General features: G+C 44.2%; 1 protein-coding gene across 5 annotated transcripts in view; it reads right to left on the bottom strand.

Moving 5' to 3' along the window:
- The window catches only part of SNX25 (sorting nexin 25), a 91,200-nt gene that overhangs the window by 42,179 nt on the left and 33,594 nt on the right, over positions 1-15,427 (bottom strand). Inside the window, exon 6 of one of the 5 annotated variants that reach the window (XM_068970543.1) lies at positions 4,304-4,402. The exons of the other annotated variants lie outside the window; for them this stretch is intronic. Within the exon in view, the coding sequence (XP_068826644.1) occupies positions 4,304-4,402 (99 nt within the window). The remainder of the gene's footprint in view (positions 1-4,303; positions 4,403-15,427) is intronic. 5 annotated transcript variants of the gene reach the window in all.

Consider the following 15,427-nt stretch of genomic DNA (forward strand, 5'->3'; position numbering starts at 1 on the left):
GATGCTACCCCACCCCTCAGAGAACGGGCTGTCAGGAGCACTGGCCAGTGGTCGCCTGTGGCAGACTGCCGGTTGCCAACACCCTTCATCTCCTTCTTCCCCACTAACTGGATCATGCTGATCGGGGCAAGCAAGGCCCCAGACAGAAATGCTAACCTTCTTCCAAGCAGTTAGGGACAGCCATCTGAAATAGTTCTAGCCGATGAGACATGAGCAGAACTGGCCGGGAGGGGGTTCCAGAATGGCTTCCTACAGGGGCGGACTCCACGGGAAGGCCCCTTCGCCTTTTGTCCCTGACCTTCCTTAGTTCTCCTGCCTGGGACAAGGATGCAGCGGGACAGAGGCGCAGCACCCCCAAGGATGAAAGCCACGCAGTGATGGGAGAAGATGGGAGGAGCTCAGGTGTCCAGAGACACCACTAAGCCGTGACTGCAGCCCTAGCCTGGCCATCTCAGGACTTTCTGGTATTGAGGGTCATAAAGCCCTGACTTGTTCAAGTAACCGTGCGTCAATGTGTCTTGTGGCCAAATGCCACCTGACTGGCAGAGAACTTTCTGAAGTCTCCATACATGGAGAAGTTATCTCCAGGCTGAACACACACTTGGGTGATGTTCTGCAAAAGGAAGCGTTGCTAGGACATTAGTGACTATCACAGTTGTAGGATAAAGCCACCTGCATTCCTTCATTAATGGTAAAACACAAAGACAGTTTTTCATGCAATTTTTCCCACCAGTTACTGAACAGATGAGGGAACAGCTTATAAGAAGCAAACACAAACCTGGAATCATAAAAGTCTAACACTCCCTAACCAAGCCTTTATTTTAACCTTGGACTTAGGTTCTACAAGCAGAAAGCACTGACTTTTTCCAGGCAACTCAAATGCATGTCACCAAACTCCATAGGCTTGTTGTAGCAACTTCTACAAAGAAAAAGCACAAGAATAATTTATGTGGTCAATATGCTTTCATTAAACAAACACTTGTTAATCGTTTCCAGGTTCTAGACACACAGAAGTAACACCAGTATAGTGTCTGCTTTCAGAAAGCTCTAGGGATATATCAGACGGAGAAAACAGCCTATAATATCTGTAATTATGAAGACTACATAATAGATTTTAATGATTCTACAATGCAAAATGGCAGGTATATTTATGATTGCAGGTCTCTAAATATGTGGGTCTATGAACCAGGGCTACAATGCAAAACAGAGATATAAAGGAAAGAACAAGTGCATTAAAATGGTAGAATTATAAGTCATCTTAAAACTGTTCCCAAACTGCTTCCCTATCTGAGCCAGTTCACCCTAGACTTACCTTCCTTCCTGCACAGGAAGCTTTCCTCCCCTCTCCATTTCCACACGAGCCCCATCATTTCTATCCTGTAGGCTTGAAATACCATCTTTGATATCCGCCCTCCCGTAAATATGAATCTCCAAGTCCTGAATCTTTAAACAAGTTCCTCTCGTCCTCTTCCTCTAGACACCACCCTTCTTATCCATGGGTCAGCTGCATTAGCTGGACGGCCTGTTTCCTTCATGTCAACCTATCTCCCACCCAACCCACGCTGTGCAGCGCTGTCAAAGCCCCTTCCTCAAGGACCACTCTCAGCGCCTCCTCCTCTGGGGAGGTCCCTGGAGGGTTTGAGCCTCCTCCTCAGAAGAGGACCCCTCTGCTCCAGCCTGTGGGTCCCTCAGCAACCGGCGCTGGCCCCCTCGCTCAAGCCCCATAGAAACCTGAAGTCAGGATGGCTTCCACACAGCTCTCCTCAAACTGTAGCCACTTGCCAGGTTTTGGCTTATGCTGTTTCATTCTGAAAACAACCTCCCTTTTTGACCACCTAATCAGATCTTGCATATATTATTTCTTCCCTCAGGTTACCCTCAATCCCTCTCATTCACATCAACATTTCTCCTCTCTGAAATCCTAAATTGCTTCTGCTCTATAATATCACCCATTTACCTACGATTTTCCACAAAGAATCTTGTGAATGAAGAAAACGGTGTGTTTGGGGCTTTCGGGGCCTCGCCCTTCTTTTTAACATGGTAACAAGTCTTATACTTAAATGTAAGCAGTGAGCTTAATGCCATCTGAGGAAGAAGTATGTTCAAACGAATCCACAGAATTCTAAAGTAATACCAGCTAACAGATTCCTTTCATCAGGTACCAGGTACCTAACTAAATACTTTATTTTACATTATCTCATTTAATTCTCACAAGGTACTATAATGAACCCCACACTACACAGGGAGAAACTGGAGTTCAGGGGGATTAAGAAATCTATACAATATTAACGCATATTTATGGAATTTAGAAAGATGGTAATGATGACCCTATATGTGAGATAGCAAAAGAGACACAGATGTAAAGAACAGACTTTTGGACCCTGTGGGAGAAGGCGAGGGTGGGATGATTTGAGAGAATAGCACTGAAACAAGTATATCTGCATATGTGAAACAGATCGCCAGTCCAGGTTCAACACATGAGACAGCGTGCTCAGGGCTGGTGCACTGGGATGACCCTGAGGGATGGGATGGGGAGGGAGGTGGGAAGGGGGTTCAGCATGGGGAACACATGTACACCCATGGCTGATTCATGTCAATGTATGGCAAAAACCACTACAATATTGTAAAGTAATTAGCCTCCAATTAAAATAAATAAATTAACCAAAAAAAAATCTATACAAGGTCTCAGTGCTTTTAAGTACAAGTAAAGCCTAAAACAGAAATACTGGAGACTAAAATGAAACTGTAGGTTTGTCTGTGAAAAAAGATTTGCTGTTTTTATCTCCAACTAGATCAGGAGCCTTTAGAAAATAGGGACTGAGTCTTGAATTCTTCAACCAAGCCTAACTTGGCAGTAAATATTTCAGAGTGCCAGGGACAGGGTGTGTGTGTCCCCTGCAAAAGTCACAGGTGAAGCCTAAACCCCAGTGTCATGGTGTTTGGAGGCAGGACCTCTGAAAGGCCATTAGGTCTCAAGGGTGGTCCATGCCCATAGTAAAGAGACCCCAGAGAGCTCTCTCCATCTCGTAAGGACAGAGCGAGAAGACTACTGTTGAACCAAGAAGCAAGACCCTCACCAGACACCCAGTCTGACTACCAGCGGCTTGATCTCGGACCCTCCAAATTCCAGAACTGGGAGAAAGAAACGTTTGTTCTTTGAGCCCCCCATTCTATGGTTTATTTGTGATAGTGGTCCAAACCAAAGAGCTAAATTCCTAAGTGTTAACATCTGTAACGGTTAACAGGTGCACGTAACATCCTGAACAATCTGTTCTCTGGGTGTTCTCAGTGATTCACACTCCGGAACAAATAATTCATCAGTGGTACTGAGATAATACATGCCATCTAAGGAAGAGGCATGTTCAAACAAGTCCACAGAATTCTAAAGTAACATCAGCTAACTGACTCCTTTCATCAGGTACCAGGTACCTAATTAAATACTTTACATTACCTCATTTAATTCTCACAAGGTACTATAATGAACCCCACACTACAGAGGGAGAAACTAGAGTTCAGGGGAATTAAGAAATCTATACAAGGTTTCACTGCTTTTAAGTAGAAGAACCAGCATGATAACCTGGGGCTTGATGATGCTAAAGCTCAAGCTCTCAGCCTTTTTCCAGCTTCCCTAAAATTCAACAGGTTAGTGTTTAGCATGTCTAAGGCCCTTCACAGCTTATCATCACAGCCAAGGCCAGACCATCTTTCCAGCCAAACTGCCTTCCACATCCCTCTCGGATACCATTTTCCAGGCAAACCAGGCCACATGCAACACTCCAAACACACTCCAGCTCTTTCCTACCAGCCGGGCTCTGCTTCGTTTCTTCTCCCTCCTACACCTCACCTCGCCTCGCCTCTTCACCTGCTGAAATCCTAATCACTCCAAAACATTCAAGCCTCAGCCAACTCCTCTCTGAAGCTTCCTAGATGCCGCTCACCTACAGCAGGAAATATGTGCTCCTACCCACTTCTTTAGCTCTTCCCACTCTACTTATGGCCTGACTGTCTTACTTCACATTTAGTGATTTACATCCACAAGGGTCTCCTGTTTTGAACAGCAAACACCCTGATGACAGGGGAAAGAATCGAGGGTCCAGAGTCAATTCATCTTTACAGATACCAGACCCTCCTCACATGGTGCCCAGCACACAGGAGGCATCTGAAGATGCTGACTGAATCTGTGGAACTCACTTTCACTTGATACCAAAAGGCAAAGCAGGAAAGGAAGGACTTTTCATTCCGAATGCTGGCCAAGGCTGATGGCACAGCCTTGCTGGTTGTCTGAGGAGCTATCAGGGGGTACCTGGCACTCACTTGGCTCGTCCCCTCCAGAGAACGACACAGCCTTGCTGGTGCCAAGTTCAGTTCAACCACTGCGAGGACTATTATTTGCAGGCTTCCTCTTGATCAGAAGAGCAGATTGTTAGTATGTCTTTTTCCAAAATGATGATGTAAACTCAAGTCTTAGGAGGAGGCAGTATAGTAAGAATTCAGCTCTTTCCAATCCTCGCAAGGTCCTACCCAGAGCATCTTTGTCTCAAGGATAATGAGCTTGCTGGCGCCTGCCACTGAGTCGCCACCTCACCTCCCTTCACTTTTTTACACTTAGCTAAATTAATAAAGACTTAGACCAAGATTATTTTTATAAACTCTCCCCAACGACCTTAATCTCGCCTGAATGCTACACAGTCCTTCAAAACGCGTGCTCGGTCACTCAGTCATGTCTGACTCTTTGTGACCCTGTGGACTGTAGCCCTCCAGCTCCTCTGTCCATGGGATTTCCCAGGCAAGAATACTGGAGTGGGTTGCCATTTCCTGCTCCAAGGGATCTTTCCGACCCAGGGACTAAACCTGTGTCTCTTGCGTCTCCTGAACTGGCAGGCGGACTCTTTACCACTTGCACTACTTGGGAAGCACCAGCCTTCAAAATAATTACCTTGGAAATCAACACTTTCTACTATCAAATGTTCAGAACAGCTTTGGGATCCTATCAGACTTGATTTCAAAATTATTTAGAAGCCAAACCAAAAAAATTAATCTCTCCACTTCATTAGGCACATCCTTGAAATATGACTTTAGAGCTGTCTTGGGAGTGTACATGCTGCAACATCTTAGGAGAGTCAAAGGCTGTGGACAAATTCAGGTGTACAACATGGTAAATGGTTTAAAATACCATCTTATATTAAAATAAGCAAGGTTCTACCATGGAACAGAATATCATATACATACAAATGTTTTAAGAAGAAAATCAGAAATTTTAAAATAGTGTTTCAGAACTGCCACAGGCTACTCTGTACTAGGCTAGGGATAATGTTTCCATTACAGAGACTTCACGTAAAATGTTTAAAAAATGAAGCCATGGCGATTTCTGCTAGCTAAGCTGGAGCCATCTCCCATGTCCATGACACTAACAAGGTCTGCTGGATAATTTAGAAAGTATATCAGAGTAGTTAAGAATGTGAGCTTTGCGGACTTCTCTGGTGTCCAATGGCTAAGACTCTGTGCTCCCAATGCAGGAACCTGGGTTCAATCCCTGGTCAGGGAACTAGATCCCACAGCCAAATATTAATATATAAATATAAAATATAAAGAATGTGAGCTCTGGCACCAGATGGGCTTTGTTCGAATGCTGCTTTCAATGCTTACACTGTCACCCTGGGAAAATTTTTCAAGCTTTTAAAACTCAAGAGTCCTCATTTGTAAAAAGAGGAATAGCAGCATTTTTCCTCATAGGATTTTTATGAAATTACATGAGAGAACTTAAAATATCTGGAACTGCATCTGCCTCACAGTGAGAATTTAACAATTATTACAATTATTGTCCTTTAACACTGCTGCTGACTCTTTAGATGTGTGTTGTTTAGGGGGATGGTGTGTGTGTGCTTATAATATATATATAGAAGCCATTTTATAATAAGTAACCTCACTTTTTTTTTTTCCTGAGAGTCTCAGCCTGACCACCAGGGTCATTATAGTCCCAGAACATCAGGCTTCCTGACCCACTGCCATGAACAAGAGGAACCATGGGGCACCTCCCCAAAGAAAAAGATAAAAGTTACCATAGGATTCTGGGGAAAGGCAGGGTGTGGATGAAATGTAAATGAAGCGGTGCTGTGACAAGCTCAAAGCAGGGCTTGTAAAAGGGTCAATTTCAGATGAACCCAGGGCCCTATTGCCTTGGAAACTACAAAGTTAAGGTCTGTGTAGGATGCTGAGTCCAGAAACCCGTATCTGCAACTCTGGGTTAAAATGGGGCTGCTGCTCTTTGTCAAAGTGACTGATACCCTCCAGGCAAGAATAGGATGTGTCATTCCTACTGATATAATTTCAGGCAGCAAAGTTTCTGATAAAATTTAGAGAGGTGTGCTTTTCAGTGAATAAGAAAGCAGGGGTTGCTCAGAAGGGAGTATCATCATGACATATTACAGGTGTATTTGGAAGAAATACTATTTCCTGTTAACTTGGTAGCTGGTTTTAGTGTCTGCTCCCACCAGCTTGATAAATGGACAGGCAGATTTTACTTTCTAGGTCTGAGCCAATTTTTACTTTCTCTGAAGTAACATAACGCTCTTTCAAGAAAATGAGAAAGTACACAAACTACGGAATTCAAAGTTAACCGCTATTAACATGTGGTATCTTTATAACATTTTTTCTATACAAACATGATTTTCTTTCTGTTTTATAAGATGGAATTTTTGCTATAAATACTGGCTTCAAACCTCTTTTTAGAATTTATTTATTATTTATTTATTTATTGGGCTGCGCAGGTCTTATTTGCAGCGTATGGGATCAACTTGCCTGACCTGGAATCAAACTCAGGTCCCCTGCATCGGGAGCTGGGAGTCTAAGCTATTGGACCACCGGGGAAGTTCTCTATAATTTATAAATCTATAGTTCAGTTCAGCTCAGATGCTTAGTCATGTCAGACTCTTTGCAACCCCATGGACTGCAGCACGCCAGGCTTCCCTGTCCATCACCAATTCTTGGAGCTTACTCAAACTCATGTCCATTGAGTAGTGATGCCATCCAACCATCTCATCCTCTGTCATCGCCTTCTCCTCCTGCCTTCAATTTTTCCCAGCATCAGGGTCTCTTCTAATCAATCTTTTCTTTGCATCAGGTGGCCAAAGTATTGGAGTTTCAGCTTTAGCATCAGTCCTTCCAATGAATATTCAGGACTGATTTCCTTTAGGACTGACTGGTTTGATCTCTTTGCAGTACAATAGTTACTGTCTCCCAATAGTATTAAATATTCTGTTTCCACACTATTATTATATGGCAATCCACTGTACAGGTGAGCCAAAACTTTTTTAACCGACCCTTATTGTTAGATGTTTTTAATTATCTCAAGCCAAAACTTTTTTAACCGACCCTTATTGTTAGATGTTTTTAATTATCTCAAGCATTTCTCTATTTTAAATAAAATTACAAGAAACATTCTTGGAGAAATCTTTCCTTATATTCCTGATTATTTTCTTAACATAAATTCTTATGAATAATGAATCTGTCTTAAAGAATGCATATTTTGTGCCCTGTTGCTCAGATTATAAAAGCTGTAACAGAAAGGACATAATTTCAACCTGCAGGACACTCTTGATAACATACTAGGTGTCAAATTTTTAATCTTCACTAATATGAACAAAGAGAAGTATCTAATTTTAGCTTTTTGGTCTGAGTACCACTGAGGATGACAGCAAGCTCCTGGGCTATCTTTCCAGGAGGTGTATTCAATGGTCTTAAGCAGGAAGTACCCAGAGCTATAGCGCAAACACGGGAAATTGTCAGTTAAGATTCAGGAGAAAGAGGCACTTTTTCCCCCCACTTTTCCAGTGTGCAGAAGATGGCTGATTCCACCGAGAGTCCAAGGCACATTTTCCCAGCCTTTTCCCACTCGCAGCACACACAGCAAGTCACAGTATCTGATCAGGACACGGGGTGACCACCATCCCGGCCACCTCGTGTGCTGAGTGCACCCTCATCCCTGCACACCCACACACTGTGCTTTAGTCATACTAGCTAGAAAGTTCTGCACCACAGCAGCCTGAGGAATCCAGAGTGTATGTAAACACACACACACACACACACACACACACAGAGTTCATGTTATATATACAGAAAATAATCTGGAAATGTACATGTCAAGTAGTCGTAGTTTTTATCTGTCTGCAATAAGTAATTTCTATTTTCTTAATCTTGTTGGTATCTTTTAATCTTCCTAAAATAACGACTGTACATTCATTTGCTAGTTTCCAGAGTCTACAGAAATTGCACGTTACAGAAGCAGCCAAAGCTCTGTCACGCTGGCCAGCTGGTGCCCTTGAGTTAACCTCAAGAATGCCAAAGCTTTCCTCTGCTGCCAGTATCTCATTTCTACCTGTGTTCCTCATATTTTTATGACATTAATATTGTTATAAAGTATATACAGATGTATTTATAGCACCACTGCTATACGTTCCATTCCCAATTCTTATATAAAGCATTTTCATTGAGAATGTCTTCCACGTATCACCTTCAGTTGCCTAGTTTTATCTTCTATACCAAAAATGTCCTAATGACTTTTCATACGTTTTGAACCAAGTTTTTCTGCAATAAGATATACTGTGGCACGTCATCACCTCCATTAATCGTGTCCAAGTCAGGACCTGATAGTGTTCCTCCTCCTTCTGACAACTGTTATTTTTTCAGCTCTTACCCGGAGCCTAGCATGCCCTGCCTTACACGCGTTATCTCATTTAATTATCATGACAACCCTAGGCAATAGGAACTATTTTCTCTGTTTCACAGTTAAGACTGAGGCTCAGCGTGGAAGCGACTTGCCTCCAGCCATGCACGCAGCAAGCAGTGAAGCCACAGTGCAAGCCAGGTCAGTGAAATCCAGGCCTGTCGGATCCCTGAGCCGGTGCTGGTGGCCAGGGTCTGCCTCGACGCTTCACAAGACGTTGACCTCTTACGCTGTTAACGCTCATCTGCCTTTAGAAGAACTGCATTAAGTACAGGACATCGAAAGACAGGATATGCGTGGCTACAACTTACTAGCTGCAGGGCTGGAGTCAGCCCGCCAGTCCTGGGCGGGCTCTGGAGAGCCGGCTGCTGTGTTTCAGGAACTTAGCCCACCGTTATTAAAATTACACAAAGTCATGCACGGATGTAAAAGCTAGACTATAAAGAAAGCTGAGCACTGAAGAATTGATGCTTTTGAACTGCGCTACTGGAGAAGACTCTTGACAAGTCCCTTGGACTGCAAGGAGATCCAACCAGTCCATCCTAAAGGAGATCAGTCCTGAATATTCATTGGAAGGACTGATGCTGAAGCTGAAGCTCCAATACTTTGGCCATCTGACGCGAAGAGCTAACTCATTTGAAAAGACCCTGATGATGGGAAAGATTGAAGGTGGGAGAAGAAGGGGACAACAGAGGATGAGATGGCTGGATGGCATCACCGACTCGAGGGACATGAGTTTGGGTAAACTCTGGACATTGGTGATGGACAGGGAGGCCTGGTGTGCTGCAGTCCATGGGGTCGCAAAGAGTCAGACACCACTGAGCAACTGCATTGACTGAACTGACCTTTTTTTTTAGGATTAAAAGTACTCAAAACTGACTGGTTCCTAATGATTTCATTGATTTCTTATCTCTGTGGGAGGTTCTTTATACCCACTGGGTCAATGTACTGGAAATGCTACATGAACACATACTCTGTGGGTCTCCTCCCAGCTCCGCATGTGCTGACATCAAGCTGGTGGCTTTCCACTGGCCATGCTGGCAGTGTGGACACTAGGGGAACCGCCAGATGCTGCAAGTCAGGGCTAAGAAAAACCCTCCCGCCACAGAAACCAGCTGCTCACAAGGACCAGCAAACCACCTCCACCAGCCTTCACCGCTCTTCACTACTCGTAAATCACAAGTTCTTTTGTTCCCGCAATCATCTGTAAAAAACGTTTTGTTTTCGTTTTTTGCGCCACACTGCGTGGCATGTGGGATCCTAGCTCCTCTGACCAGGGGTTGAACCTCCTGCAGTGGAAGGGTGGATTCTTAACCACTGGATGGCAGGGAAGGTCTGTGAGCACCACGATGTTTGTCTCTGTTTTGTTTTTTTTTAACGAGACAGGCAGTACCCACAGACCTCACCCTACTCTCAAACCCTTCATGTTTAAAGTCCGAGAAGCTCCACCCCTGGCCTCTCTCCATCTGTCTCTCAGTCCTCTCCTCCCGAGACGAAGAGGCTTTTCATGTGATCACAGAGGAGGAGGAACTGGGCAAGTGCCGTGCTGCCCTCCCGTGCCCTTTCCTCTCAGGGGCATGTGGTCCTGCCTCCGGGAACCACATCCCTGCAGCAAGTGGACCACGCCCGCCAGGGATGAGCAGGCACAAGGAGAGGGATCCCAGTCCGGCAGTGCTGGGCAGGAAAGAACGTCTAATGCTGAAACTCAGTTTTAGCCAGTGTGCTGCCCACATATGTAAACCATGTTCTCCATGATCCATCAGTAATAAAAGTGACACTGAGGTCTTCATTTGCCCTATGCCTTTACCCGAAGATGGATCAGATTTCAAGATAGACAAGACCATTGCTATCAATGTCGTTGTTCAGTTGCTCAGTCATGTCTGACTCTTTGCAACACCATGGACTGCAGCACACCAGGCTTCCCTGTCCTTCCCTATCCCCCGGAGTTTGCTCAAACTCATGTCCATCGAGTCAGCTGTATCATCCAACGGTCTCATCCTCTGCTGTTCCCTTCTCCTCCCACCTTCAATCTTTCCCAGCATCAGGGTCTTTTCCAATGAGTCAGCTCTTCATATCAGGTGGCCAAAGTATTGGAGCTTCAGCTTCAGCATCAATCCTTACAATGAACATTCAGGGTTGATTTCCTTTAGGATGGACTGGTTTGACTTCCGTGCTATCCAAGGGACTCTCGAGAGCCTTCTACAGCACCACAGTTTGAAAGCATCAATTCTTCAGCACTTAGCCTTTTTTATGGTCCAACTCTCACATCCGAAAAGGATTACTGGAAAAACCAAAGTGTTGACTAGATGGGCCTGATCACGACAGCTCCTCAAACCCTAAGATGAAATGCTGTATCCTCACAGGCCTTGAGGAGCTGCCCAGTCTTCACAATCATATTAAGTCCATCTGCAAGCCTTGGTCTAGTGATTACAAACAGTAACAATACTAGTACCAGCTAACAATTAGAAATACGCAGGTCTTGGGCCAAGTGCTTTACATAAACTGACTTGGGGTTCTGTCATTCGTAAAGCAGGGAACACTTACCCACAACTAACCCAGCGCCAGAGCTCCTCCAAACACAAGCACATAAGAGATCCTTTACTTTCAGTGACAGCATCAACTTCACACCAAAACCCCCCTTCTCATGTCACATTTTAATTGCTGCCAATATTTAATCTTGCCTCCTAAGTAAAAATAACTTGGGCCCTGGGATATGTTTAACCCCTGCCTCAGTGCCCTCTGCTATTTCTCAGACACTGGAAGCAATAATATTCTCAAGTCAGTGTACTTTTATTTTTTCATAAAACTGAGAGATCTTTTAGACATTTTCATAGGCAGTCTCGCGTTTTAATGTGTGTTCTAAAACTAAATTTATATTCATCTATTCTTTCCATAAAGATTTGCCAGGCCTCTGTTTTACAGTTTGCATTTCCATCTCCCTGTCCGCCCACACGAGCCTTCCTTAGCGGTTTACACATGCTCACTGATTTCTGACACACTGCAATGGGTTGTCTTAAGTATGCTTGACTTCTTTTTTTCTTGTTCTTCAATAATGTGACCCTATTTACTGCTCAAGATTCACATTTTCAGAATCCTGTTCAAAACACTAAACATTCAAATAATTTGAATTTTTCTACACAGCAGCATGAGATTTTTAAGAATTTTATTATTTTTAATATCTTATCTTCATGTGCAGATGTACCTAAACTGATTCAGAGTTGAAAAATCCAATGCATTATGATAGCCAAAGAAAAACTAATTAGAAACCCTCTCAGTAACCCATGCTAATGTTAGTCACGATCTCTTCAGTTAATCCAGTTAGGCCCACTGCCTCTTGCTTTAGTAAAACTGCAAACACCATACCAATCTCAGTATGTGCTAGATACAAGGTTTCCTTCTCTTCTCCAAGCTAAATAATCTTTAATTTTAACCTTTCATTTATTATTAGAATTTCCTCTCTATTTTTAGGTTCTCCACTGCTCTCTAAATGAGGGTCTGAAATAAACAAATACAGAACTGAAAAATCTAATAAAGATCAGGCTGGCGGTAAATGAGATTATGGCAGTGACAGGCTGCTCTGATTTACTTTATTACTACTCGTTTCTCTGGCGGTCACTGTCTTAATAAAAGATGATGGCACTTCTGATGGTTATTGCGTGAGTTATACCTAAGCCAGGGTTGGTGCCTGCCAAGCCCCACCAACAGTAGACTAAGCCAGGGTTGGTGCCTGCCAAGCCCCACCAACAGTAGAGTCGTCTCCACGCCAGCAGGCAATCCCACAAGACTGGGGCTGTGTCTCACTACTGTTCTCTGCCCGCCTGGCTGGCAGGTCACCCAGCACTATAAATGCGTGTGAAGTCAGACTCGAGTTCAAATCCCAGCTCTATCACTGATTAGCTTTGATCCAGGGCAAGTCACTTTGCTCTCCTCAACCAAGCCATGAGCACACACACCTATTGTACATGGGGGTTATAAGGATCAGATGATTATTACAAAGAATCTTGCATTGCGCTGGATACACATTAGATTGTCAACAAATGGTAGCTTAAAACAAAAAGAGCTTTCCTTTCTTGAGTAATTGCTTGGCATCTCCTTAACCCTGGCGAATGTCCAGGCCAGGAAAACACCTTCCCACTGCCTTACTCTAACCCACAGCACATAGGACCCGGGCAAAAATGCCTACCTGCCTATTCCATACCCATTCTTTAGTCTTCCTTAGTAATAGAACCCTCCATTTATAACTAAGCCTAAGGGTGCCCAGAAAAAGACTACTTGTTTTTTTTCTCAATTGTTTTGACCAACACAACATAAACAAAAATGTCATGCAGCAGCTTCTAGAAATTTCCTTAAAAGACAAGCAGTGCATGCATGACCTATGCCACCATCTTTCCTGGCCTCCCTCCCACTTCCTGGGTTGGGACCCTAGAGAACATCCTGACCATGAGGCCTCTGGAATACAGGAGGGCAGAGCAGTGAGCTAGGAGGAGCCTGGGTCCTTGAGAAGGTTGGGACCCCACTGGGTACTCCAGACTTCTGTGTAAGGAAGAAAACACCCTCTGTTCTTTGACAAGTCGTCATTATTCTGTGGATTTTCTAATTTTCAGCTGAATCTAAACCTAACTAATATAAGATAGGGCTTCCCAGGTGGCACTAGTGGTAAAGAACCTGCCTTCCAATGCAAGAGACATAGACCCCTGGGTCAGGAAGATCCCCTGGAGAAGGGCATGGCAGCCCACACCAGTATTCTTGTCTGGAGAATTCCACTGACAGAGGAGCCTGGCAGGCAGGGTTGCAAAGAATCAGGCACGACTGAAGAGACCAAGCAAGCATGTACAATATAAGTACAGTATCTCCAAACTGTTCTTGGAGTTACACCAGTGGCTCTTAAGCAGAACATTTTTGTCCCCCAGAGGACACACGGCAATGTCCAGAGACATTCTGGGCTGTCACAACTCTGGGGGTGCTGCCGGCATTCAGCGGGTGGAGGCCAGGGGCGCTGCTTATGTTCTACACTAAGTTGAACAACCTCCACAACAAAGGATCATCCAGCTCCACATGTCAGTTTTGCCAAGGCTGAGAAACCTCAGATTAAACACGTCTCTCGGGAAGGTCAGGGGTAAGATGCCCTTTGCTCGTGACAGTAATCCTGGCAGAAGAATGAGGGGCCCAGATCAGTTAGTATTCCCCCATCAGAGTTACTGTGCACCTCATATAGTGTAAGTCGTTTTCAAAGAATCAGAATAGAATGAATTACATGACAAGACATCTGGCAAAAACTTCAGACTGGCAGCAGGTGAGAGGATATTACATTTAAAAGAGATACCACATTCTTGGGGTCCTAATCGCATGTTATGATCCCCTGGGAAGTTGATGCCCCAGTTCCACTCCAGACCAGTTATAACAAAGTTCCCAGGGGTGAAGCCTAGGCATCTGTACTTTCCATGGAGGAGCAAATAATTTTCACAGATAACTTTCCATGGAGGAGCAAATAACTTTTCACAAATAACCTTAAGAATTTCAGAAGGCAGACAGCCCTGGATATGCCAGATTCCCGGACCACAACCTGCCTACTTGTTTACAAAAGGTTCCATCGGGGCCTTTCACGTCTCCTTTGCTTAATGTTCACTTCGACGCCCGCTTTATCTTCAAAATAAAGGAACATGCGGTCTTTTCTCTAGTCCGGCTGTGACTGCCGCATCTCACAGGTGGGTGCATCTTAGCTCTGAACGAGGCTCTCTGCCTTTCCTTTACGGTGGCCTCACCCCACCAGCCACTCCACCACTGGAATCTGATCAGCTGCCCTTTAACATCCTGCCTCAACACAACATTCAGATTACCGGCTCCTGTTTTGCTAGCATAGCTGTTCACTGCTCCTACTAGAAGACCCAGAAAATTCAAAATATTAACCCAGTCTAGCTCCCATATCCTCAGTTTGACATCTTGGAGGCTAGAGAAGAACGAGGAAGTAGCCTCAAAGAAACAGTGGGATCTCAAGCTGTAATTTTTAAAAGCCTGGTTGATTCTAATATACAGCCAGGGGTGTGCCTGCCAGACGCATTTCCAGCTCTACAACCCTACCATGAAAGCATCTCGTGCTGACTCAGAAAAAAAGAAAACAAAGTTTTTTTTGTAGTTCTACTGCAGAACTGCAAATAGCACATTCAAGGGTTTTTTTGCTGCTGTTTGTTTATTTTTAATGCATTCTAGTCTAGCAGAGCTGAGTGACTATCTCCTTTAGAAAATACTCATCTTTCTTCCAGGCTTCCCAAGTTATGCAGTGGTAAAGAATCCCCCCGCCAAGCAGGAGATGCAGGTTTGATCCCTGGGTCGGGAAGATCCCAGAGGAAGAAATGGCAACTCATTCCAGTATTCTTGCCTGGGAAATCCTATGGACAGAAAAGCCTGGAGGGCTACTGTCCAAGGGGTCGCAAAGAGTCAGACACGACTGAGCAACTAAGCACGCACCCGTGCATCTATTTTCAAACATGTATGAAACAAATATGGTTTCACTTAGTCTAAATAAGATGCAATTCCTGCTTTAGGCAGCCTATCCCAAAATTTTACTGGGGGCAGTTTGAAGACAGGGACCTAAAATGCTAATAAAAGTCGGAGAGCAGAGTCCTCTAACTGTACAGGAAAAACAACAGGATAGTTGAGATTATAACTGAAGAAAGCAGCTCCATTTGTGCTGATGAGCCTCATCGA

Source organism: Capricornis sumatraensis, chromosome 4 (assembly GCF_032405125.1).
Source record: "Capricornis sumatraensis isolate serow.1 chromosome 4, serow.2, whole genome shotgun sequence".
Classification (NCBI taxonomy): Eukaryota; Metazoa; Chordata; class Mammalia; order Artiodactyla; family Bovidae; genus Capricornis; species Capricornis sumatraensis.